General features: G+C 36.5%; 1 protein-coding gene across 1 annotated transcript in view; it reads left to right on the top strand.

Annotated features, from left to right (window-relative positions):
• bptf (bromodomain PHD finger transcription factor) overlaps positions 1–27,381 on the top strand; it is a 163,588-nt gene that overhangs the window by 93,403 nt on the left and 42,804 nt on the right. Inside the window, exons 10-17 of the mRNA XM_069929749.1 lie at positions 1,536–1,665; positions 2,542–2,677; positions 3,222–3,407; positions 5,173–7,450; positions 15,039–15,163; positions 16,944–17,072; positions 19,164–19,314; positions 20,334–20,457. Of these exons, the coding sequence (XP_069785850.1) occupies positions 1,536–1,665; positions 2,542–2,677; positions 3,222–3,407; positions 5,173–7,450; positions 15,039–15,163; positions 16,944–17,072; positions 19,164–19,314; positions 20,334–20,457 (3,259 nt within the window). The remainder of the gene's footprint in view (positions 1–1,535; positions 1,666–2,541; positions 2,678–3,221; positions 3,408–5,172; positions 7,451–15,038; positions 15,164–16,943; positions 17,073–19,163; positions 19,315–20,333; positions 20,458–27,381) is intronic.

Genomic DNA, 27,381 nt, shown 5'->3' with positions numbered 1-27,381 from the left:
GACGCAATTTGCAGTATGAGAGAAAGATAAGCAAGAGTCCCTTCAGAGTCACTGAGTGTCTGTGGATTCTTGCCCAGTTCTCCCACAGCCTCTGCAGCCGCACAGACTCCTCTTCCATTCGTCAGCAACCCAAGCTCCAGATCCAAACTTCCAATATAGTCGGGAAGCCACCAGCACCTTCTCAAATTCCAGCACCAATACCTGGTTCCCAGGAACCAGCCTCCTGCAGCCTGCGTGGGTCCCCTGACCGCAAGTTACCAAGTGCCTGTGTGGATCACTCAACACCCAAGTCCCTCGCTGGTTCGCTGCTGTGGTTACTGTCCTGTAGGGTCGTCTCCTCAATAGTGGGGGGAATTTCCCTGTTTCTGGTGCCCTTTGTCAGTGCGCTACTTTCATGAAGTCTGCAATTCCTCCAGACTCTGACATTATTGATACAAAAGGATGGTCTGCCTTCTCTATCCCCTTATGATAGCATGCTCAATGGTGGTCAGTGGCCGTTCAACTTGTTGCCAGTGAGAAATATCTTGGGCTGTGAAATGCAGTGCAACCAAATAAGAAGTAATGGAAGACAGCAGCCTCTAACATGTCCAACAGGATATGATGAGAGGTGTTGTGGGATTTGGATCGTCATTCAACCCATGTAGCAGCTGCAGTACTGAGAAATTGCACTGCTTGTCATAATATACCCAACAACGGCCCTTGCAGATAGTCCCTCAGTGATTGGCTTTGGTGATTTCATTGCTGTGGGAGCATCAACAGAAAGCATGAATTAACACCACATTCTGATGCCAGGGCTGGAGACAAAGCAGATGTGTGGTTTTTTTAAACCGTTCTGAGGGCAATGTACCTGTGAGTGTTTGCGCTCGAGGACTTGGATACTATAATAAATTGGCACTCTGAAACATAGTGCTAAATGGGGTGCCACTCTATTGCAAATGGTCTGATTTAGGATTGTATTTATGTACTCGTGAATGGAGAAATGAAGCTAAGAACCTGCTCATGAGAATTCTATGCCCTTTTTGGAGAAATAACTTGTCAATTAATATGCACTACTTATGTGTGAACAGTTTTCTCAGTTTGCTTAAGGTTCATACTGTAATAAAAGCCATGGGGTACTGGTTTTGAAATTAATGGTGAACATAGGAAATAAATGGAACTTTAGAAGGATTCTGTTTGGTGTGATTTATTAGAAAGCAATTTTGGAAGACATGGAGAGCACAGATGTTTACCCATGTCAGCAGATGGAGGCTATCTCTTGTGTATTTTTTAAATTCACATAGTTTCAAAGTTAAATAGGCTTTCTGTCTCATTCTTTTCTCTTAATGAGAATAATGCATGTTGTAAAGGGGAAGAAAATGAGCTTTTGCAACACAAAATAGCACAGAGCTAATGTGCCAGATTCAGGCATTTAATGCAAATGTACAAAGATGAATTCTCTTTTGTTTTTCTTGAGTTGTTCTCCTGAAGCACATTCTGTGACATATTTATATTTAATTTTCCAGTATGTTAAATTCATTTTACTCTAATGCTAACAGATTGCATCGCTTAACATCTGTTGAAAGAGAAGAAAAGGAAAAAATAAAAAAACGTGAGCGAAAACAGGAGGAGGAAGAAGTTATGCAACAAGCTACCTGGGTGAAGTATACCTTCCCTGTTAAACATCAGGTAGGTTTTCATTTTTTAGAGTATTTGTTTGTTCACAGGGTATGTCCAGCATTTATTGTCCATCACTTCCAGTACATCCACTTAACTGAAGAGACGGTTTACAAGAAACACATTAGTGTGTCTAGAATCAAAAATAGGCTAGACTAGATTTTAAAAAATCACAAATTTTCATCCATGAAGGAAGGAGTTACATGAGTCTTGAGACAATCTGATCGTTTCATTGTCATCATTGCTGAAAATGGCTTTTTATTCCAGATGATTTGAATTTAAGTTCCCTTTGTATTATGGTGACATCAAACTTGAGAGTTTTGTTAGTTTTTGGGGATGTTGTGCAGCAAAATCATTTTCAAAACTGTATCAATTTGTGATGCTTCCCTCTTTTCCCCATCCCTCTGTATCAATTTGTGATGCTTCCCTCTTTTCCCCATCCCTCTGTATCAGTTTGTGATGCTTCCCACTTTTCCCCATCCCTCTGTCTTATTTCCTCCAGCTCTTCACTAGCCTCTCCCCCTCACTTCTCAGCTTTTTTTTCTCTTGTGCCCTCCCATCCCTATCCACCTATGACCTCTTAACCTGTGCTCCTCCTCACCCCTTTCCCCACCATTTCATTCAGGCACCTGCTTTTTGTTAATTCCTTGATGAAGGGCTCAGGGCCGAAACATTGGTTTTGTATCTTTACCTTTGCTATATAAAGAAGGCTACGTGACATGCTGAGTTTCTCCAATCACAGAATCTGCAAATTTTCTTTAACTCCAGAATCCAAAATTTGCCCGTTTTTGAGGATGCGTTTTCACATTTGGAGGTGGATGGGTTAAGCAAGTGAATGTTGATTATATTTCCTATAAATACTTTAAATTATCTGTAATATTCATACAGGTGTGGAAACAGAAGGGAGAAGAATATCGTGTGACAGGCTATGGAGGCTGGATGTGGATTAGTAAAACACACGTGCATCGTTTTGTGCCACGGCTGCCTGGAAATACTAATATTTATTATAGAAAATCACAGGAAGGTATGTTGATTGCATTTATAGTCAATTCCATTTTTGTTTTGCTTTGAACATTAATTATTTACAATTGCTTGACAACTCACATTTCAGTAATTGGGAAAACTACTGGAAGGACCACAACTTGTTTTGAAAAAAATCAATGTTTACTACACCTGAATCAATTGGATTTTAAAACCTGAAATCTATGTCTCACACCCCATCTGCCTGAATGTTTATAATATTTTCATCTTGTGTCTGAAGATTGTCTTTGGAATACTAAATTTGCTTCTGAAAAATAGGGCATTTCCAATTGAGGAAACTTGTCTGAATAGTGCAAATTTTCTTTGCAAAATTGGGAATAAAATTTCCCAAACCTTTGAATATATGTAGTGGTAAGAAAGTGGTGTAGCTATTTTAAAAGTGGAATTTGATGCCATTTTTTAAAATTGATGTTATTAAATTATTTGTTAAGTTTGCATGAAGACGCAAGTATCTTGGTCTAGTTGTTTTGATGATGTGTTACTGAAAGATAGTTCAGAGTTGGATAAAAGTGAATGCTCCTCTACAGTAAAAACAGAATCCGAAATATCTAAGAAGCACTGTTCACCTCAAGATTCTAAGGATCTGCAAGAAAATGACATTGTCACTGACAAGTCTTTTGAAATAAAATCAGAAGAGGAAGAAAAAGTAGAAGAAAAAGAGGAAGCAATGGAAATTGATGCAAGTCCTGAGTCACCACAAAATGAAAAGAAAGGTAAGCTCTATAAGAATAAACTCTAATTTTCTCGGGTAAGTATTCACTGTCAACAAAAGGCTTTAAACAAAATGTACTTCTCTTTGTAATTTCATCAAACTTCCCACACATTACATTACAACTTTGATGTTTATTCCCCAAAGTGAACTGCCATGTTGCCATGGTGTATGAATAAGTCCTATTTCCTTTCGTTGATTAAAAAAAAAATTATTTTACATTTTTGTATATAATATGGCATCAATTTCAGTCCTAATTCTTACCACTAAGCAGTGATTTGATAAATTTCAATGAATGCTCCAATTTCCCAAGAGATCAAATACCCTTTAATGAAAACTGTTCCCAAGTGTTATTCTCCAAAATAGACTCAAAACTAAGTGTTCTCTGTCTTGGAGTGTAATTCTTGAATTTTTTGCATTAATCTTTTTGATTATTTTGTAGTTTCTGTAACATCATATCATTGGTATGCAGTGATGTTGCTAAAACAATATTGTTATAAATTAGATCAAACTGATAAAATTGATGGTGTAAACCAGAGATTCGAACTTTATTTAATGTGACCTCTTTGGCAATGACTCTCAGAAGGTCATTTTAATCTAGAAATACAGTAATGATCAATTAAATTCATTCAGGGCTAAAATTTGTAAAAGTTAAATTGCATTAGAATTTTGTAATAAATCAATGAAAAGTAACTTATTGTGACTGGATTTCGTTAATAGAACTTGGGAAGTAGTAACATAGCAATTCAATGGAACTTTATAAGGCAATTTCACAATGGCCTAAGCTTGTTTCTTTTTCAGTAACTTTACAATTGCATATGGTCTTCATGTAAGGCTCACAAGTGGTGAGGCAGGTTAGCACTAAGACCACTTAGTTACACATTCTGAATAATGCCATTTGTTTTTAATTCTGAATACTTGCAAGCTGACTAATTTGAGTTTCATAGATAAGGGTGGAAGTACATTTCTTAAATTAAGATCAGAAAATACCACTAAGTAATTCCTGTGCCATTGGTGCTCTGTGATTAGTAAGGGATAACTTAAGGTGGTATGTGAGTGGGAAGGGAAGGTTGAGAATCACTGCTCGAGACCTAATTGTTACTGAAATATTTTGCTTGAGAAAAATTGTCATTGACCCATTTCCTTTTTGAGTTATAAAACCATGCACATAACGAGTCAATTAGGTATGATTAAAACAGTCATTTTCAAACTTTTTCTTTATAAGCAATCCTTATTGCAAAATTGGGAAAACAGAGCACCTATTGCAAAGGGAATACTTAAAGTGGTATGTGAGTGGAAAGAAAAAGGTTGAGAACCACTGGCTTAAACCTTTGACCTACCAGTACCCATTTACTTAAAAGCATTTTCCATTATTATTCAGGAGAATCATTTAAATGTCTTATTTTAACTTCTGTTTGGAAATAAGATACACTGTGAAACAAACTGAAGCAATCAAATGCCCTACAGTAAAATAAAATTGCACTGTAACTGGTATCCGGCTAAACTACTAAAAGTATCTTGTCCATAGGTTATAGAAGACAATAATACAGGATTATTAAACTCTCTATCTTCAATTTAATAGTTAACTCATCATCTTTTCGTAAAACTATTTTGTCTTTGCATAGGACTCACACAGTCGAGTGGCAGGTTAACACTAAAATCATTTAGTTAGTTTAGATTATGATACAAATGGAAAATATTTGAGTGGAATACAGACAAAGAATGTTACCTATAATTGCAATTATTAACCATACATTGTTTTATTTTAGAAAAAAGTGGCGCTATCAGTATTGATGGGAATAAGTTAATCAAGGAGGAGCCAATGAATTTAGATGAAACCAAGAATGAATCCAGTTCAAAAGAACAGGAAAAATTTATCTCAGCTGATCTCATCAATGTGAGTGAAGGCTTTCAGTTGAGGACTTGGTATAAAAGGAGAGTAAAAACATCCAAGTTGGATGGGCTATTGGATAGACGTGTAAAACAGTTTACAATGGAAGAGAAGCAAAGGCAAGAAAAACTGAAACAAGAAGCCTTAATGAAATTACCAAGACATGAGCAGAAAAGTATAACTGAATCACAGAAATCTGATGAATCTGCAAGCTGCCTTCAAAGGGAACCTGAATCAGTAGAGAAGAAGAGAGGACACGTAGGTGAGAATTTTCCAAAGTCTACAGGTGAAAGGTCAACATCAGTTCAGGAAACCACGGTGGAGAAAAATCGTGTATTGAACCAAGTCAAAGCTTCACTTTCCCCATTGTTGAAAGAACCAGCCATTAATAATACAGAATCTGATCAAAAGGAAGCTGTTGACAATTCCACTGAATCAGTGGTCACAGGTGGTGAAATCAAAGACCCACATTTGAAAAGCAATGAAAATGGTACTGAGGGAAGAACTCAGCAGTTAGGTATGGAGACAAATTCCGTACATAATAATTTTGTGGCAGAGAATGAGAGCATTGGGAAGAACTGTGAGCAAACGGGAGATAGAAATAATGGCAGTTTGAACACAAACCCGAGCATGGATGTGAATGTTACTGCAGGTGATTTGATGGAGACGAATGAATGTACTGAAGAGGACACCTCTGAGAGTAAGCCAAAAGAGGTTTTTGGAGCTATGCATCTGGAAAAAATAGATCAACAATCTGCTGAAGCAATTCCTGATGAAAACAATGGACCTATGATTGTTGAGGAAAATGGTGTAAAAGAGTTTCCTGTCCATGAGGAGAGCAATAGTATTGAAAGCAGATGCCTTGAAATAATGGACACAGATTGCTGTGCAGAAAATAAGATGTCTGAAACAAAATCATTAGACAACAAACTGGAACGTCGGCATGTTGTTGATCAAGTTAATGGGAAAGATGCCGTAGAATTTGTAATGAAAAATTCCCAATCGGTGCAATCTGAAGCATCTGACGAAATTACTATTAATAACATCGAACCCCTTAAGGAAAAATGCAGCTCTAAAGTGAATTCTGAAAATGAAATAAAGTCGTCAACAAAAGAACCGGGTGTTAAGCTAGTTATGAATGGAGATATTACCATGGATGACCTGGAAGAAAAGCTGAACAGCAAAGATGGGAAATTGTTAAGTGCAGCACATTCCAAAGTTCATGATGGTGTTACAACAGATAAAGATAAATTTGATAATGCTATCCCACAGGTCAAGGCTCCCAAATTAGATGATACAATTGGACAGCTAAAAGCACCTGTATTAGATGAAGCAGTCCGACAGGTGAAGGGTGAAACTGTATTACAAATAAATGATTCCAAGTTGGATAATATTTCCGAGGTACGAAATTCTTCTGAAGGGTCAGGACTTTTAAACCTTGCCTCGGGTAAAACATTAGAGTCTGAAAATGAAGAGAAATCTTTGGAATTCACTGGGCAGCAGCATCTGCAAACTCCTTCTGCAGCCAACTTCACTTTGAACAAGGAGTTTGGTGAGCAGAACGGGTTACAGTCTGAAAGTGAAGTGAATGATTCTAATGGGGAACATAAGATTCAAACGGTTATTACAAAAATGACCACCACAACCATTTCCACAGAATCCAAGACTGTTATTAGTGTCGCTGAAGCTTCTCCATCGTTGCTCACCTCTGTTAAGAATTGTGCTGTTTCTTCAACAATGACCACCACCACGCTCACAAAAGTGACCTCACCAAAACTAGACAGTACTGTAGATGCTTTGACCGTAACTGAAAAAACTGTTGTTACAACCACAGTGACTGATTCTGTTGCCACTCTAGATGGAGTATCAACAACGACCATGACTGTAAGTAAAGAATATTCCACCAAGGATAAAGTTAAACTCATGCGGTTTTGTCGACCAAAAAAGACGAGATCTGGCACAGCCCTCCCTTCGTACCGTAAATTTATCACCAAAAGTAGCAAGAAAAGCATATTTGTCCTGCCAAATGATGACTTAAAGAAACTGGCTAGGCGCTCTGGAATTCGGGAAGTTCCAGGATTTAACTACAATGCAAAGCCTGCATTGGATATCTGGCCATATCCATCTCCAAGACCAACCTTTGGCATTGCGTGGAGGTATTTTAAATTAATTCTTCTTGAAATTGTTAACTGGATGATACATGGACCTTATTTTATACTTCTGATTATTTTTTATTTCCATCTCTGACCAGTGTTTCATTTTATTGTTGGGAGAGAATTATTGTTATAGGTTAATTGTTCCCATTATATTCACCTTTGTATTTGACTTGATGTGAATGAAGGGGCGGCGTGGTGAACATAGTGGTTAGTGCAATGTTATTACAGCACCAGAGTCCCGGGTTCAAATCAGGCGCTGTCTCCCTGTGTCTTTGTGGGTTTTCTCTGGGCATTCTGGTTTCCTCCCACCCTTCAAAACGTAAGGGAGATGTAGGTTATTTGGGGCATTTGGGTGGCAAGGGCTCGTGGGCCAGAAGAGCCTGTTACCATGCTGCATGTCTGAAATTTTAAAAATTGAGCGGGCAGCCTTCAGTCAAATAGTCATTATTCATATTTGTAGTTAAATAGTGGGATGTTTGATTACTGCAGCCTCACTGAAATGTTTGATCATATCTTGGCAAGCTGTTGTTTTTTGCCTGACTGGGCTATTTTAGATAATCTGAATTCATTCTACTGAAGACAGCTAATGTGTAATTGTTGGTTATCTTAACATTCATGTGGTTTGGTTTAACTGCAAATTGTTTGAAATACTTTCAGTCATGATGTGAGTTAATTGATCCTGAACATCTAATGACTTTCACATTTGAATGATTTCCTATTTTGCCCTTGTGTGGCTATTTTGTTTTCTTTTTTGATAGTACCTCAGGATTGGAGGTGACCATCTTCCACTCTGGTTTTGTGGGTTATGAGGTAGCTGAAGAGGCCAGTGTTGGAATCACAGGGAAAGAATTTCCTGACAGAATGGGTAGGAGATAGTTTGAGAGGTAATGCACCCCTTCTGACATTTCCCCAGGATTCCTGAGTGCACCTGATCAAAGAACTTGAGATTCTACTTCACTTTGAGTGATGTGAATGAAAGATAGTGGAATATTGAATTTTTAAAAAACCCTCTGTTCTCCAGAAAATTTCCTCCAGTGCCTCAGGATTTTGGTGACAGGCATGTGATGAAGTGATCTATCCAGTGAAGCATACAGGGTGTAATGGATAATCTGCTGAAATACCATTGTGAAATTTAGAATGAGCTGCTAAAATAGAGGACATAGATTAATTTGTCCTCCCACTGAACTTGGAGGATTTTGTGATGACCATGTTGGTGGTATCTTTCCAGTCAGTGTCATGAGATGTTGGCTGTAGGTTGTGCCTATCTGAGAAGCATATAAGGGTGTGGAGATGTATGGTTTGAAGTTTTGATTGTCCAAGCTTTTTTCCTTATTCAACCAAAGACATTGCTGGTGCATCAAAAGCAGTAGAGAATTTTGTCAGCAGTTAGCACAATGCTTTCGAAGTGCTAGCGACCCGGGTTTGAATCCACTGCTGTCCATAAGGAGTTTGTACATTCTTCCAGTGTCTACAAGAGTTTCCACCAGTTGCTCCAGTTTCCATCCATGTTCCAAAGATGGACGGGGTTAGTTGGTTAATTGGTCACATGGTGTATATGGGCAGTGTAGGCTTTTGGGCCAGAAAAGCCTGTGACCATATTGTATTTTTAAATTAAATTAATATCTGTGTCTGCTGAAATGTGGTTCTCAAGCTTTGGAAAATGTTCTATGTTTTCCTGGAGCTCATTTTAAACCTTTAAGCAGGCACTTGTACTGATGTAGCAGGTTAATAGATGTTGTGTTAAATTCCATTGTCTCATATGCTTTAGTGGATCCAGTCAATGATAGTTTGGACCATGACCTTTGGTAAGTGTTGTCTGCTTGCCGCAGTTTGATTACAGAGGTCCGGGTGACTTGCTTCTGATGTGCATTTCTCATTGGTTGAACGGTTTTACATTTGTTCTAAAGATCAGTTCCACAATGACAAGAAGTTTGTAGAAGCTGAGGCACAGCATTGTGGAATGAAAAAAATGAAAGAAGTCTCTGGACTGTAACACAGCTTTGCTGGACATCTGTCTTCACTGTTGTAGACCCATTGGTTTGGATCAATGGTTTCATTTCAGCATGGAACAGAATGGAAATTGAGGTGAAATTTTACAGGCAACTGAATTTGAAGAGAGTGCCCCACAGATCTTTGTGATTGATGGAGTCAGGAGCTTGAGAAATAGCTGACACAAGTTTATTCTCGCATCGATCAAGATGCAGGGATAGAAGTTATTTTGTGAGTAATCCAGTAGACACCTCATTTCAAGTACAAAAGTGCAGAGTTTTTAAATTTTATTTATAGTTTTACACTCGTATTAACCAAGTGTTATAGGAGAACAATCCTCTCCATTTACAGATCATTGTTTGCCGAGTCCTCCCTTTTTCCTTCCACTCACCCCCATCTTTCCCTACCCCTCCAGTCATTCACCCTCCCTCCCATTCAACCCAAGCAAAAACATAAAAATCAATTATTAAAAATAATAATGTGAATATACAAGGGAAGGAAATAAATTAAAAAATACTATTTTGGGGTTCATTCAGAGGTCTCATAATAGTGAGAAAGAAACTCCTTGAGTCTGATGGTATGTGATCTCTGTGGGACTCCGAATTTCTCATGGAGATACCTCTCAGTGAAGATAATGTCCTCTGTCTTTAGGTGGAAAGAATCAACCTAGCGATTTAGGGAGTAGTTCTTTGGCCACTGGAAAGAGGTAGTTGAAGAGAACACGGTTGATGAATTTCTCCATGACAGACAGCAGGCAAACATACCACAGATTCATTTCTGTTCTTTTCCTTTCTTTTTTTTTTTTTTTTTTGTTCTTTTCCTTTCTTGAAGATACTTTTGGTGATGGCATATATGAGGTCTCCTTATATGCCTTTGTACCCAGATGGCAGGGATGAGATTGTAGATTTGTGACTGAAGCTCTTCTCTATCCATAAGAAAACATGAAATAGGAAAAGGAGAAGTCTGTCTGGCGCATCGAGTCAGCTGCTCCATTCAATAAAATCGTTGTCGGTGTTACGAGCCTAGAGGACCCCAAAACCCAGCAGTAATAGATATTCATCAAGACAAATAGTTACTTAAACAAAAGTTGCTTTTAATTATCTTTAAACATGAAAATAGAATCAAACTTTAACTTATCACTATTGACTTACTTAACCCATTTCTAATTCTAAGCGCACGTGTATGTAATATGTGTGTTTAAGTTCAAAAAAGTTCTTTAGTTCACAGTCCAATCTCACTTCTTATTCCTCCAAGTTCACTGGTTGCAGGCAATTCTTATACTGTGCACAGAATTTAACATTTATAAAATTCACCAGGCTTTGGTACTTGCAAGGTAAATGGTTACCACTCAGGAAAGTTCTTGTCGGTTTTCAGAGAGAGAGATTTGTTGTTTGCTGGACACCAAAAACTGATTCCTTTTAATTAGCCATTTCAGTGTCTTGCCAAAGAAACTTGCCTCATCAGGGTTCTCCAGATGATAACCTCTTTCTTTCAGGTTACCACAGAGTTGCTTTTGGTTTCTCTTATTTCAAGTGAAATATTAGGCAACCAGTCCTCTCCTCTTGCATGAACCACAATGGCTTTGACCAGGCTGAACTAAACATTCACAACCTGTCTTCCAAATGGGGTTTTCCACAAGCTGGCCAGCTTGTTCTGTTCCAGTCCCAGCTGCTGCTGACTGTAGCATTGCAGTGTTGAATTCTCCCTCTCTCTCTCTCTCCCTCTCTCTCCCCCTCTCTCCCCCTCTCTCTCTCTCTCCCCCTCTCTCTATCTCTCTAAGATAAAGCCTGTTTGACTCTTGCAAAACCACATGACCTTCTTAGAACAGACAATCTGCAGCTCCAACAATATCTTTCATCTGCTGCCTTTTGTTAACAACAATCCATTGCGGAAGTCTCTTGAGCACTCTCCAAAGCTCTTTCAAAAGCTGTGGAGCCAATATGTCTATCATGGGGCAGAGCTCGTTTTAAATAAAATCTGTTTTAAAGTGTTTGTATGTAACCTACTCTAACAAACCTTTGTCAAACCTGTCAAATTTTAAAACTCAAGCAGGAATGAATACCCCTGCTCCTGAGATCTTGGTATTTTTAATTTCGCTATGGCCTTTTTGACTTGTCTGGTTGATGCTTGTGTTTATCCTTGGGGTGCAACAGAATATGAAATGTTGGCATGAGACGTTGACAAAGTGAGCTTTCCTCACTATTGCCAACGTTCAAGCTGAACAATTCACAACAATGACTTTCTGCTGCTACTCTTTTCTATAATCATTGTGCCTGTGTTTGGTATGGTATTGCACATGCATTGATCTTGTCATTTATGTAAATACAATGCAAGAAATTCAGACTGTGTGTAATGCAGCAGTACAAGTGAAATGGGAGTTATAGCAAATAATTTGGCCCTTGAAAGACAATTTGCTCTTTCAGTGACATCATTAGCTGATATGTCGTTAGTTTCAACTCCACTTTCCTATCTCTTCCTCATTGACTTCCCTCAAGTTGAAATCAGATCACCTTGCCCCTGAGTGTTTTCTTGTTTATACTACCACAATTGATTTGGTAGTATAAACAGTGAGTTTGACCAACTTTGCATGCGTTGGCATTCATTTTTTACACTTAACCCCAAACTTCATCTACCACCTCGTGTGTTGATTCAAAGCAACTGGATTAAATGTTCATTTTTCTCATAGAATATGACTTTGCTCAATTAAAATTAATTCAAGTAAGTTCAAATATATTCATGATATGATTGTGCAATACCAACTATTCTAGAATGACTTACCTTACAAAATTATATACTGAGGCTCTTGGAGTAGGCTTGAAAGTTGTTTTAAGTTATTGGCTGATTAAAGGTGTAGTAGTGGAAATAGAAGTGGTGCTATTCACAAAACTTTGAATTCATTTTTGGTGTCATGTCACAGATTAATTTGTGAGCTTTGGCTTTTCTATCAAATAAAATGAATGAGAGTTGTGACCAAAATATTTCCATTGGGAAATAAATTGGGGCAGTGTTTGTTAGTGTAGGTCACAATAGGTCACATACAAACACATTAAAACAGATCTTATTTAAAATACTGGAGCTCTGCTCATGCTAGACATGTTGGGGCCTCAGAACCTTTGCAAAAGCTTTGGAGAGTGCCCAAGAGACTTCACTAATGGATTGTTGCTTATAAGAAGGCAACAGATGAAAGAGCTTGTCAGAGCTGCAGACATTCTGCAGTGGGACGCTGTTCTAAGAGGGTCATATTGTTTTGCAAGCAGAGTGAGTCAAACGAGCTTTGTGTGTGTGTGTGTGTGAGACACACACAGAAATCAATTCTACAATCAGCAATTGCAGCTGGGTCTGGAACTGGACAAGCTGGCAAGCTTGTGGAAAACCCCATTTGGAAGATGGGTTGTGAGTTCTTAGTTCAGCCTGGTCAAAGCCCTTGTGGTTCATGCAAGAGGAGAGAATTGGATGTCTAATGTTTCACTTGGAATAAGAGAAAGCAACTCTGTGGTGACCTGAAAGAAAGAGGTTATCATCTGGTGAACCCTGAGGGGGAAAGTTTCTTTGGCAAGACACTGAAGTGGCTGATGGAAGTAAATGTACAACAAATCTCTCTCTGAAAACTGACAAGAACCTTCCTGAGCGGTAACCATTTACCTTGCAAGTACCAAGCCCTGGTGAACTTTATAAATGTTAAATTCTGTGCACAGTGTAAGAATTGCCTGCAACCAGTGAACTTGGAGGAATGAGAAGTGAGAAAATAACTTTTCTGAACTTGCAAGTGCGCTTAGAATTAGAAGGGGGTTGAGTTAGGTTAGTTAAGTCAATAGTGATAAGTTAAGGTGTGATTCTGTTTTCATGTTTAAAGATGAGTAAAAGCAACTTTTGTTTAAGTAACTATTTGTCTTGATGGATATCTATTGCTGCTGGGATTTTGATCCTCTGAGCTCGTAACAATGTGTAAAGGCTTTTGTTTCATTTCAGGTACTTATGCAGGTTATTAGGATTTAATCTACAATGATTTCCCAGTATGGTGCTGGAGTATGATGTTGAAGTACATTATATAAGAGTTCTGTTACAATTTAAAATTAAGAAAGGCTATTATATGTTGCTACATAAAATGTAGCTGGTATCTCTGATTTTGGATATTGCTGATATGTTCACGCCCATGTTTGAGAAGATGCATACATCTGAAATGTAAGATGTCCCTTCACAAGGTTTATCACTAAGCAATTTGCTTAGTGTACACTAATGTGCTTTATTTTGAAATGGATTGAAGTGAAGATGAGATCTTAACCTATAAATAATATCCTGTTAGCTTCGAGGAAGTTAAAGTTTCAAAACGAGTGTTAGATCTCTCCATTGTCTGTCCCTCTGTAATTCATTCCAAAATTGAATTTTGAAGATATCTATTATGCTTTCATTTTAAATTTGATATCTTGAGAGATGTATGACAGACTTCGAACATTCAATCCATTTTTCCATTCTGTGGGTGTGGGAAATGTAACTAATGAAATTTAAGTGTAAGTTTATGCATTGGATAAATGGTACAGGCTTTGTGTAATTAAGAGCTTGCAATATATTACCCATTTTACTACTCTACTTTCATAGAGAGCAAGGTAAACATTGTGCGAAAAAAAACACTTGTTGCATTGTTTTTGTGCTACTATTTAACAGAATTTTAAATAGTCATACAATTAGATAAGAAAATTACATTCCTCTAATATTTGAATAATAAAACAATAAGGGTATCGTCATTTCAGTAAATTATCACATCTTCTCTTCAATTCAATGCTTTAAGATATTTGGGATGAAGACCTATTTAGACAAATAGCACAGTAACAGGCCATTTTGGCCCACAAGTCCAAGCCAGCCAATTTACACCCATTAACCTTCATCTTCGGTAAGTTTTTTTGAATGGTGGGAGGAAATCGCAGCCCCTGGAGAAAACCCATGCAGACACAGGGAGAATGTGCAAACTCCTTACAGACAGCACGGGACTTGAATCCTGCTCTGGACCCGATCACTGGTACTGTAAAGGCATTGCACTGACATATGCTGGCTCATAATCAATGCTTTTTCCATTGTAGGTCATAAGCAAACAATAAAGCTTCAGCTTAAAAAGTACGAAGGTACAACTGAAGACTGCAGTAAGAATTTCAGGCAAATGTATATTGTATGATGAGTACGGCAATAAACTCATTAACATTTTCTACACTAATCTTGTTGAGCATTTTAATTCTGTTTTTAACCTTACTGCAGAATATTAATGTAAGTTTGAACAATTTTTAATTATTTACCCTTTGTGTGCAATTAGACCTTTGAAAGGTTACAGTGTCGGGTGGAATTTTAATTTCAGGTTTTTCTCTGGAAATTGAAGGTTTAAAAAATCATGGAAAATAGCCTTTTGGCTATCTTAAACCATACCACTAAAATTCATTGTAAGTTTTAAATCTCTTTTGAAAAGAATGAATGAATAGCACAGGTGAAAATTAATGGCATATTTGATTGCTTACATGGTGGATCACTGGTGGTATGAAATTGTAGATTTAAATTGTTTTTTCAATGAAATTTGTTATTGCTTTCAATTAGTTTCAATTATATTTTTCTCCAGGTATCGCCTACAAACTGTGAAATCTTTAGCAGGTGTCAGTCTTATGTTGCGGTTATTGTGGGCATGCCTACGATGGGATGACATGGCAGTGAAACCACCAGCTGGTGTCAGCACTGCACGCACAGGTATGGGAGGAATTAAAGCATCTGTGGTTGCAATGTAAAAGGAGCACTCTTGAGTACTATGTTGAAGGGCATTTGCAATTGTTCAGGTTTTAGATGGAACTATATTAAAAATTATTCAAGATTTATGGACTAAATGTGATACATTTTCAAATCCGCCAAAGGAAGTGTGAGAGAACACATTTTTTAAAAATCGCATTAAATAGTGGAATTTTACAGAATGCTACTTAGCAAACAAAGTTTAGAGTATCCCTATGCAGAATAGTTTGGAATTCTTACTACCTTGTGAGAGGACATTAGAGGGAAATTCTGGTCAAATTTGGTGTGAGATGAACATTTTTTCAAAAAACTACATCCCTCAAAAACTCGGTGTAACTTGAAAAGATCATATTTGCTAACATTACAATTTAGATTTGCAATATTGAATCACCCCAAATCTTACAATTTCCTCCCCATACTACCCATCTCTAGTCTATGAAGGGTTTTGATCTGAAATGTTAACAGTTCCTTCCCCCACACCAATGATGCTATTCCACCTGTTGAGTTCCTCCAGAAGATTGTTTATTGCAGTTTAGAAGTTATGAGAAGCTCTCATTTGAAATTTTAGCATTTTGGTTCATCAGTTATCGCTGAAGTAAAAGTAAAATTACTTTTTAGCCAGTAGTCAGTCTTTGTATGCTCTGATTTACATGCATACTTGAGGGAATGGATGTCAGCATGACAACAAAGTAGTTCCTTTTTTGTTGATTGTAGTAAAGAACAGTGATTTTTCTTTGGAGTCAATTTCTGCACATTGAAAGGCACATTGCTTGTAAGCCTTGAAATGAGATAGAGATAGTCACGGTTCCATGTTGCTCATTTAGGAGAGTGAGTTATGCTTCAGTCATCTGATTTTGATCCTGATTTTCACTACTGTCTGTGAGGAGTTTGCACACTTTCCTTGTGACCACATACGCATTCCCCCAGGTGTTTTGATTTCCACCCCCCCCCCCATCCCAGAGATGTGTTAATTGGAATGCTGATTTGTAAACTATTTGAAGTGTTGGTGGGTGCGAGGAGAACAGAGGGGGTGATTGGGCATATGAGAGAAACAAGTTCGACCTTGAGATCCAATATAGATTCAGTTGACTGAATCACCTCCTCCAAAGTTATAAGGAAACATGAATATCAAAAATTGACCCCTTTCAAGTCACCTTTGTGATTAAATGTACTATATGACAAAAATTGAATAGTTCACATTGGGAGAATTTCAAAATTAATCTGAGAAATGCTTCAAATTAATGTTTGAAACTAGGTAAGTAAATATTATGCTAATTGTGTCTGGCACTCCTGGATTGTAAGTGGAGAAGAGAAAGCTGGTCAATGAAAAATTATAATTGTCAACAAGAATATACATATAAACTTGTCAGTATGTCTGCACATATAAATGTCTTGACAGTCCATGGTCCAGACCCAGCAATATTCCTAGTCTTGGTTGAAAGACTACAGGATATAATGTGAGATGTTAGATGGCTGGTTTTTGTCAATTAAACGGAGCCTGAGATCAAAGTAAAAAAAACAGGAAGAAGACTTTCTTTTACTGAAGATGGCATCTGAGTCATTCAGATAACTTTTTAATTATAAGCTAAATTTCACAGAAGCATAAATGCAGAACAAAAAATACATTTATTTTTATATTTGTTTGAATTTTAAGTGGTTATTCTTGCTATTCATGTTTAAGATGTTCCTCTTAAGTGTGATACATAACAAAAATAAAACTGCTAATTTACACACATTATTGCAGAAACTACAGAAACTGATATCACCACTACTGAGATTATTAAACGCAGAGATGTTGGACCATATGGTATCCGTTCTGAATACTGCATTCGGAAAATTATCTGTCCCATTGGTGTACCTGAAACTCCTAAAGGTACAGCTTAACTTGAGAATTTGCTTTCAAATTGATTGTAGCATTTCCAGCCGCTGTTGGTTTTGTTTTAATTTTAGTGCAGAAATTGATTCCTAATCCTTTGGAAATTATCTTAAAATTTTGTTCACGGTTTTACTGCTCTCTCAAGCCTAACAATAGATTCATTCATATTCGGGACATTGACAATTCATCTTCACCACCAGATTTGTCATTTGCTTTGATCCAGATAATCTAATGAAGCCTGTTTCTTTGTTTATTCTAAAATTTGTTTTAAAAAAAAAATCATAGCTGTTACAAGTGTGGTTTGTTGCGCTTCTAGAACTATTCTGCTTCTATGGTTTGAAGAAAAAAAAATTCTCATTTACACCAAATGTCTCCATCATTCCAATTCTTTGCCCAGCTATATTATCATCTGGGTTTATGGTGTATTGTGCCTCTATTTTTTTAGAATTTATTTTCTTGGCACCTTGTTTGAAATTGTAATATTGTACTTCATCAGAGTTGTTGCTCCCTCTCCACCTGTGCTCCTTCCCATCTTGCATTCCCCTGTCTTCATTTAAAGCTCCAAAGCTTTGTATGTTGACGTAAACTTTTACCTTGTTCTCTGTTGGCTGCTGCACCATGCCCATCTTAATATAATTGGCATTGTATTGAATGTATTTGTAATCCTGGACTAAATATTCACCAACTTCTTGGGTGGGGGGGGGGGGGGAAATGAAACTTACTCTTCGGATTGCCTTTATTTAAATTTCTCCACTCTCATCTTAAACCTGTGCTCTCCAGTTCTAAACTGCCCTGGGGAAAAAATTATTCTTTCCATCCTATCTGTATCCCTCATAATTTTATAACGTTTAAAGTTACCCCTCAACCTCCTACATTATAGTGAAAATAAATCTGGCCTATCCAATCTCTCCATTATAACTACAGTCGTCTATTCCACATAATAGCCATTCTTTCTGTAATGTAGCGACCAAAACAGCCCAAAAGTCTGAAGGGTGGTCTAACCAATGTTTTGTATAATTGCAACATAGCATCCCAGTTCTTATACTCAGTTCCTTGAAATTACCTTTTTCTCTCCCTATAACTGATATTGCTCTTTTGGGGAGCTATGGACTTGTATCCCAAAATTTCTCTTTATGTTAACGTTCTTAAGGTTCTTGCCTTATACTCTGTCCTACCAAAATTTCGGATGAAATGCATTACCTAACACTTGATGGGATCAAATTCTGTCTGCCACTGCTCCACCCTATATTTTAGTGATCTATGTCCCTCTGTATCCTTAGATGACCTTTTTCATTCTGAGACTCCCCCAACTTTCATGATGTCTGAAAACTTGCTGATTATATGTGCTCCCTATGTTTTTATCCAAGTCTTATAGCTATTACGACTTTTTACAGGTTTCCCATTGTAAAAACAGCCTCTACCTCCTTTCACCTTGCTAACTTTAAATCCAGTTTGCCAACAAGCATCAGGTGCTTTGTGCCTTAACTTTCTGGGCTAGCCTATCATGTGGAACCTTGTCCATAGCATTTCTGAAGCCCATGCAAACCACGTGCACTGCCCCCCCCCCCCCCCCCCCCCATCCATCTCAAAAAGTTGATGAGATTTGTGAGACGGGTCTCCTCTAATCCAAACCATACTAATTATTGATCTGCTTTTCAAAATGAATATAAATCCTGACCCTCAAAATCTTCTCCAACAACATCACTGTCACTGATGGACGACTTTAGTAGTTTCCAGTCTTTAAGTGACTAGCGTACAAGTAACTAGCATAGTCTGGCTGACAGTGGTGCCCTACATGAGTGGCGTGCTTATCAAAATCAATTTTTGAATCTTAAGTTTCATACTTGAACTTTTGCTGTCTGTATTCATTTCATTTTGGGAGCTCTTAATCAGGTTAGTAGATGAAACTCCTTGCTCTCTTGAGATGCTTTGCCATGACGATGACGGAAATTCATGAAGTATTGTTGCCTTGGTTTAAGTTGCAAAATACAGACAGGAAAAAAAAGAAAATGTGATGTTAAAGATGGACTGGTTCTATAAACTGGTTCAATTATTTTTTTCTTTCTCCACTCCTCACCTACTTTAAAGAAACTCCAACACCACAGAGGAAAGGTCTCCGATCTAGCGCGTTACGGCCAAAGAAGATCGAGGCCCCAAAACAGACTGGTCCTGTAATAATTGAGACCTGGGTCCCAGAGGAAGAGCTGGATTTATGGGAAATTCGCAGTTTTGCTGAGAGGTAGAACAGATTTCAGTTTACTTCATGAAAAACTACTGCGCAATATAATACCAGTTTTTTTTTAAAAAATGGACCTATTGTAATTTTTCCATTAAGTTACTAAATTTCATGCATTGTTGGACAGTACAGTAATAGTTGTTATTGCACAATCAGATTTTATTGAAGGTATAGGGTGTAGGATTAATCTGAAAGTTGATTCAATATTTGGTACACTTCTACATTTGTACTTCATGTATGAACACAAGAAAGAAGATGTTGGCCATTTGGTTCTTTGAGTCTACTCCGTTATCTATTTTTAAAAATTGCACAGTCGATATTGATCTCTGAAATTACGTTGTTTTCAGCTCAGGTCTCTGATTAAAAGGAAATAATAATAAAAGGATACTCTTTCAGGTTGTGGTTTCATTCATGATGGTTTATATCTGGATTTTGGCACCTTTGGAGAAGGAAATAGTTTCATCGTTGTGCGTTTTGCAAGTAACACGAATGCTGCCATTCCTGACTAAAAAGGGAAGATCCTGTGTCTGTGGGTAATAACCCCCTTCCCCCATAAAATTATTGCTCGAATCAAATCCGGTCCAGGTGACGTGGAAGTCTTATCATCCTCTTTTTGCTCTTTCTAAATTGCTATTGTGAAAAGAGTGGAGGGAGTCGTGATCCATTTTCTGATCATCACAAAAGTGCCCTAAATGGTAGGGAAAAGTGGAACATTTGTTTTGTGCATGCAGGAATTTCTGCAGTAGTTGATTTGTAACTCGATGCCTGTGCTGCCACTAGGTGCCAGAAAATTGGTATTAATAAATCTCAAATTGGAATCTCCTTCCCCCAATTTCATGCAAACCACGTGCACTGCCCCCCCCCCCTTTTTGATGAGAAACACTAACCTGAGAATCTAAACGTGACCAATATATTTTTTTCTTGAGTACATTGGAGATGAATGGTGTTTGTTGAAGTCTTTGTATTATATCATTAATTTCTCTTTGAACATTTTTGGTCAGACACTTGTTTGTCTATTCTAGGGTGGAAAAGGAGAAGGCACATGCTGCTGAGCAGCAAGCAAAGGTTAGTGAGCAGAAGAAGTCCGAAGAGTTCAAGGCCCAACTGGAGGCCCAGCTTAAACAGCAGCGTTTGGCTGCTCAGCAGGTGGGAAGGCATAGAATTTCCATGTCCCACCTGTCAATAAATTGTATTATTTAGCCACTGAACAAGGAATGTGCTTTTTAAAATTTTCCTGTTGGAAAGAATGGTGTGATTTTTGCTGTTGTTTGCCAAGTATCTTTTTAAGTAGCATAGTTAAGCCTTTTAAATGCATAACAGCTATGTCGTGGTAAGAAAGCTATCAAATTGATTGGATATTAACGTGCAGTTCCATGTCTCCTGTCAGGATCATTCAAGATTCATTGTGTCAGGCAATAGTTTAAAAGAAATAGATACCCAGTGAGTTGGTGATTGTCCTAAGTATTCATCCATGTCCTCAGTCAGAAGTTTCTATTTGGAAGACCTTCATCAGAGAGAGTTTTGGATTTGTGTAGAAAAATGTTAAATACAAACATTAATTGGTTTTACTCTGCTAATTGTTGAACATTAAAAGTATTATAACTTTTTTCCCTCATCATGAAATTAAAGATTTATGTGATAACATTTTTAATCATTGTTAAATATTAATAATGAAATTGTTAAGAAATTCTAATTCTATCGTGTTCACAAGTCTGGGTTGAAATGAAATATAAACCCTCTCTCAATGAAGACAGAAGAGCCTTGCTTGTTTTCCAGCAATACCAAATTTACATTTATTTGTGAATAATTGCATCATTAGCCCTAGAACCATTTACTAAAATCTTACACAGAGCAATAACTCCTCAACACAATGTTAATGTTGTTAATTGTTTTATCTCAGACTCTTCATCTTAGATTCTTTATCTTCATTTGTTGACTTACCTGTTTCTTTTTCTGAAGGTATGACAGTATGCCAGTCTTGAGTTGATCTAAAGCATCGATGTAGGAAAAATATTGATGCATAAAAGAGAGTACTGTGGAGGTTTAAGCATGTTGCTAGAGTTTTTTTTAGCTGTTTATGTGTTGTAGATTGAATTGACTGATTACTTTATTTTGAATGGAGGAGGTTGCAGCAAAAATCGATTAAGGAACGTAAAATTACAATGAGAGCAAAGCAGGGTGAACAGAATTTTTTTTTCCTCCAGCACAGTCAAGAATCAAAAGACATATTGGTAGAATAATTGGAGTGGTTGAGCAGTGGGGGACAGAAAAAAGAATTAATCCAGTGAAGGTGATTCTTTGGAAGAAAGGGTACAAGTTTACTTTCAGACATCCATATACTTTTAAGGTGTTTCTGGATAATAACCGATCTAGGTTCTTTATGGAAGTAGAAGAAGACCACCAAGTGAGAGTGGAAAGTTCAAGTCCTCAACAAAAACTATGGAGAGAGGCGCGTACACCGAAGAGAGGCGCGTACACCGAAGAGAGGCGCGTACACCGAAGAGAGGCGCGTACACCGAAGAGAGGCGCGTACACCGAAGAGAGGCGCGTACACCGAAGAGAGGCGCGTACACCGAAGAGAGGCGCGTACACCGAAGAGAGGCGCGTACACCGAAGAGAGGCGCGTACACCGAAGATTGTTTTCATGAACTTTCTAATTAATTTTCTCTGGGGGAGGGGGGAAGGGTTTAGATGTTTTTCCTTTCTTGCCTAATCCATTATGGGCCATATTGTGACAGGAGCCACAACTCGTATGGTGGAAGGGAGTAGTGCTGTTTGTTCTTCAGCACTTTTTTTTTGGGGGGGGGGTCATACCTTTTTGATTAGTGCAGTAGTAATTTATATATTAATTTTCTTTTATTTTTCTATTTTTTTTTCTTTGCAACAGAGACTTTCACAGGAGTCAGTTGTGCTTGATGGAGGAGACCTGGGAAAACAGGACTGAAAGATTTGGATCTAAGATAATGGATGGGAATAATATATTAAATTTTAAAATTTAAAAGGGAATGGTGGGTCAAGTGGTAGCTTCATCTTATAGTTCTAAAGCAAGAGGAGTAGCAATATTAATTTTTAAAAATTAGCCATGATAATTCAAGATGTTACATTGAATCCTGTGGGGAGGTGTGTCCTGGTTCATTGTCAGATTTATTCTGAAACGTGGACACTTATGAGTATTTATGCACTAAATGTAGATGATGAAGATTTTATACAGGACAAATTTTTACATTTACCTGAATCACATGAAAAGATATTAATGGGGGGGGGGGTGCAATTCTAATTGTTGTCATGATCCAATATTGGATAAATCCACAAAATTAGTATGAGAGTTAAAGCAGTGAAAATTTAATTGTTTGATGAAACAATTAAATTTAATAGATATTTGGCAAAAGCTGAATCCTAAAGAGAGAGATTATTCTTTTTATTCACACAGATATGATTCTTATTCGGGAATAGATTTCTTTTTGATAACATTTCAATTAGAGGGTAGAATTAATGTTATTCAGCTGAAATTTAAAAAAATTACATGAAAGAGACAAATCAGTTGGAACAAGAAAGTTGGAAATAGATTTACAAAATAAATTCTCTAAAGAAAAGACCATTAATTAATTAATTAATTATTAATTTGAATGCCACGCTGTTTAGATATACAGAACTGAAAAATTCAGAATTAGGAGAAAAAGCACATAAATTTCTTGCATGGCAATTGAAAGCAGAACCAGCATCTAGAACAATTAATGCAGTTTTTAAAAAAATTTTCAGGTATCATTACATATAAACTGCAAGAAATAAATGATTAATTTAAGGACTTTTATTCTTAATTATATCAATCAGAATCAGTTCATGATGAGAACAAGATTAATAAATTTTTAACTCAAATAAACCTACCTAGTTTAAATAGTCAGGAGCAAAGAGATTTGAATTCTTATTTTACAGTAAGGGAAGTTAGTGAGGTATTGAATTCATTGCAAAGTAATAAGTCACAAGGGGAAGATAGTTTTCCAGTAGAGTTTTTTAAAGAAATTTAAAGATCTTTTGATATCCCCATTTATGGAAGTGTTAAATCAAGTGTTGAAGGTATATTCTCTGCGAGATTCCTTTTCAACTGCAATTATTACTGTGATACCAAATAAGGATAGAGATCCTTTGAAACCAGCATCAAATAGACCAATTTCATTATTAAATGTTGATTATAAGATGGTAGCTAAAGTGTTAGCAAATAGATTGGCACAGTATTTACCAAGTTAATACACAAGGATCAAACTGGATTTGTTAAAAATAACATGGCAAGGTTGATTATTTTAATACATTTAGTTCAAAAGTGGGGAGATTTGTGTGTTGCAGTAGCTTTAGATGCACATAAAGCATTTGATAGATTAGAATGGGATTTCTTCAAAATTTTGGTAAAATGTGGGTTAGGATAAATATTTATAGATTGGGTTCAAATGTTATATAAGAATCCTAATGTGAAAGTAGTGACTAATGGTCAGGTCTCAGCAATCTTTCAGTTAACTAGATCAAGTAGGCAAGGTTGTCCATTGTTACCAGCTTTATTTATTTTAGCAATTGAACCTTTAGCTGAATTAATTAGACCGGATTCAAAGATAATTGGTATTAAGGTGAATCAGGAAGAGTATAAAATAAATTTATTTGCAGACTATATTTTGATCTTTTTTTGGATCCTTTAAATTTTTTGCACCATCTTAAAGTTAGATTAAAAGAATATGGGGAGGTATCTGGTTATAAAATCAATTGGGGGGGATAAAGTGAAGTTATGCCCTTAGTAAATGGGGATTGTACATAATGTAAGAGAGCAATTGATTTTAGATGGCTAGAAGCTGGAATAAAATATTGAGGTATTCATGTGTAACCAGAATTTTAAAAATGATTTAAATTATTCATTATTATTGACAATTTGGAAAGATGGAATAGTTTAATAGGTAAAATAAATTGTGTTAAGATGAATGTTTTACATAGAATACAGGATCTTTCTCAATCGATTCCAATCGCAGTTCCTCAAAAAAAATTTTAAGGAATTAAATGCTTGTGTTAGAAAATTTTTATGGAAAGGGAAAATGGCAAGGGTTTCTTTGGAAAAATTAATGTGGAAATGGGAGGTTTGCAGCTCCCCAATTTTATGAACTAATATAAAGCAGCCCAGTTGTGTTTTATTAATGTAATGTATGACTTAGATAAAATACCAGCTTGTGTAAATATAGAATTTTGTAAAATAGAGGAAACAAGCCCATAAGATTTTATTTATAAATGGAATTCAAGATTGTTAACAGTGAATGGAGAAACTTTTATATTGAAACATTTAATTGAGCTTTGGAATAAGTTTGATAAAGCTATTGGAGGAGGTTAGATGTCAAAAAGAACACCCTTATTTCAAAATAGACATTCCATTTTCTATGGGAATTCAATTTCTAAAGATCTGGCAATGTAATGGTATTAAAAAGATTGAAGATTTATTTGAAGCAGGGAAATGTGTTACTTAGTAGAATGAAGGGGAAATTTAAGCTATCTGAGAGTACCAGGTTTTGTTATTATCAGGTTATTAGATTCTTATGTGAAAATTTTGGTCAAGATCCATTATTGCCGGTGGAGACAGAAATGGAATCTCTATTGTGTAACTGTGATATAAAGAAATTAATTTCAGTAATGTATAGATTTTTACAAAAAAAAGCTCAAAATGGGGGTTCATAATTCAATTCAAAGATGGGAAGTAGATTTGAATAAGCAAATAGATGAGCATAATTGGATTGAGTTGTATAGAGAAAGTATGAAAAGTACAATAAATGTGAGGTATAGGTTGGGACAATATAATTTTATTCATCAGTTATATTTGACACCACAAAAGCTAAATAAATTGAATCAGACTTTCTCGGATTTATGACTAAGATGTGGACAGGAAGTTGGTACATTTTTCCATTCCACTTTGCAGTGTCCTAAGGTTAAACCTTTTTGGTTAGAAATACATAATTTATTAGAACGAATAATAGAGGTTAAATTCCCACAGTATCCAATGTTATTTTTTATTGGGTGATATTAGAGGGGTTAAATCTAAATTAAAATTCTATCAAGTAAAGTTTGTTCAAATTGCTTTAGAAATAGGTAGAAAATGTATGGCTATAACTTAGAAGTCTGAGATAGATTTGGGAATGGAGCGATGGCACGTGGAAATTCAAGTGTACCACTTGAAAAAATTACTTTTAATTTAAGAGTCAAATAGATATTTTGTAAAATATGGAGCTATATTTTCAAACTGTGGATAAATCTGAGACATTTCCTTTCTCCTAAAGGTCTCTATATTAGAAAAGGGACATAGTAAGGAGAGTTCCTGTTGAAGATCTCTTCTCATTCTTTTTGGTTTTTTTTTTTAAATTTTTTTATTTTTCACACCATAAATCACATTAGCCATGATATACACTATTTCTTTTTCACACATATACAGTGACTTTTTCTCCCCCCCCCCTTTCCTCCCAAACCACCCCCCCTCATCCATTTTAGGTATACAATCTAGGTTGCATTAAGCCAGTCAGACAATGTTGTCATTCAACAAAATTACACCAGAAATTCTACTGAGTCCATTCTTTTCTTTCCTTCTCCTTCCATCAACTTAGGTAATGTTTGTCCCCGGTAGGTTTTCGCTATTGTATTTAATGTAAGGCTCCTATACTTGTTCGAATATTTCAATATTATTTCTTAACCAATATGTTATTTTTTCTAATGGAATACATTTATTCATTTAAATTTGATAGTTTCTTCCTTTTAATTTGGTTATGTATTCCATTAATATTTAAAGACATATAGTTCAGCGTAGCCCTTTTATATTTTGTTTATCTTCTCTTTCCGTTTTTCCATCATTACCTTTCCTCCTTTTCCATTTCTGTTTTCTTATTTTCAACTCTTTATAAGACAACATTCCTACAACATCCAACATTTTCCTTATTCTCCTATTTCTATCTTATTTATCCCCAATCTCCCCTTCACCTCCTGAGTTGTCCTTTATCCCTTGTCGGACAACCACATCTCCCCTCTCCATTTGGATTTGCGAATCCACTCGCAAGCGTCAACTGATTTTGCAGTGACCGCTATTTCCCCCCACCCCGCCTCCCCCAGAAAAGATTTCACTTTTCATATGTCACAAAGGTCACTCTTTTAATTCCCTCCTTATTCTCTCTATTCCATTACCTTCCCTTATTAATTCTTGTCTATACTATCTATATTTTCCTCTAAGTACAGATACATTCATGTATGCTCATTGTCTCTATTCACTCTTATACCTCTTTACCCGCATACATATCAATCGTGATCATTTTTACTCTCATTACCCGTCTTCATCCCTCAGTCTATTTTTGTCTTTACCCACATACATATCAATCGTGATCATTTTAACTCTCATTACCCGTCTTCCTCCCTCAATCTATTTTTGTAATTGTTCTGCAAATTTTTGTGCTTCTTCTGGATCCGAGAATAGTCTGTTTTGTTGTCCTGGAATAAATATTTTCAATACCGCTGGATGCTTTAGTATAAATTTATACCCTTTCTTCCATAAAATCGCCTTTGCTGTATTGAACTCTTTTCTCTTCTTTAGGAGTTCAAAACTTATATCTGGATAAATGAAGATTTTTTGCCCTTTATACTCCAGTGGTTTGTTGCCCTCTCTTACTTTTTCCATTGTCTTCTCCAGTACCTTTTCTCTTGTAGTATATCTTAGGAATTTTACTACAATAGATCTTGGTTTTTGTTGTGGTTGTGGTTTAGAGGCCAATACTCTATGTGCCCTTTCTATTTCCAATTCTTGCTGTAGTTCTGGACATCCTAGGGTCTTAGGGATCCACTCTTTTATAAACTCCCTCATATTCTTGCCTTCTTCATCTTCCTTAAGGCCCACTATCTTTATGTTATTTCTTCTGTTATGGTTTTCCATTGTATCTATTTTTTGAGCTAGTAGTTCTTGTGTCTCTTTAGTTTTTTTATTAGATTTCTCCAATTTCTTTTTTAAGTCTTCTACCTCCATTTCTGCTGCTACTGCCCGCTCTTCCATCTTGTCCATTTTCTTTCCCATTT

The sequence above is a fragment of the Narcine bancroftii genome, chromosome 3 (assembly GCF_036971445.1).
Source record: "Narcine bancroftii isolate sNarBan1 chromosome 3, sNarBan1.hap1, whole genome shotgun sequence".
NCBI lineage: Eukaryota > Metazoa > Chordata > Chondrichthyes > Torpediniformes > Narcinidae > Narcine > Narcine bancroftii.
The sequence above is the reverse complement of the archived record's forward strand: the minus strand, read 5'-3'. Positions and strand labels throughout refer to the sequence as shown.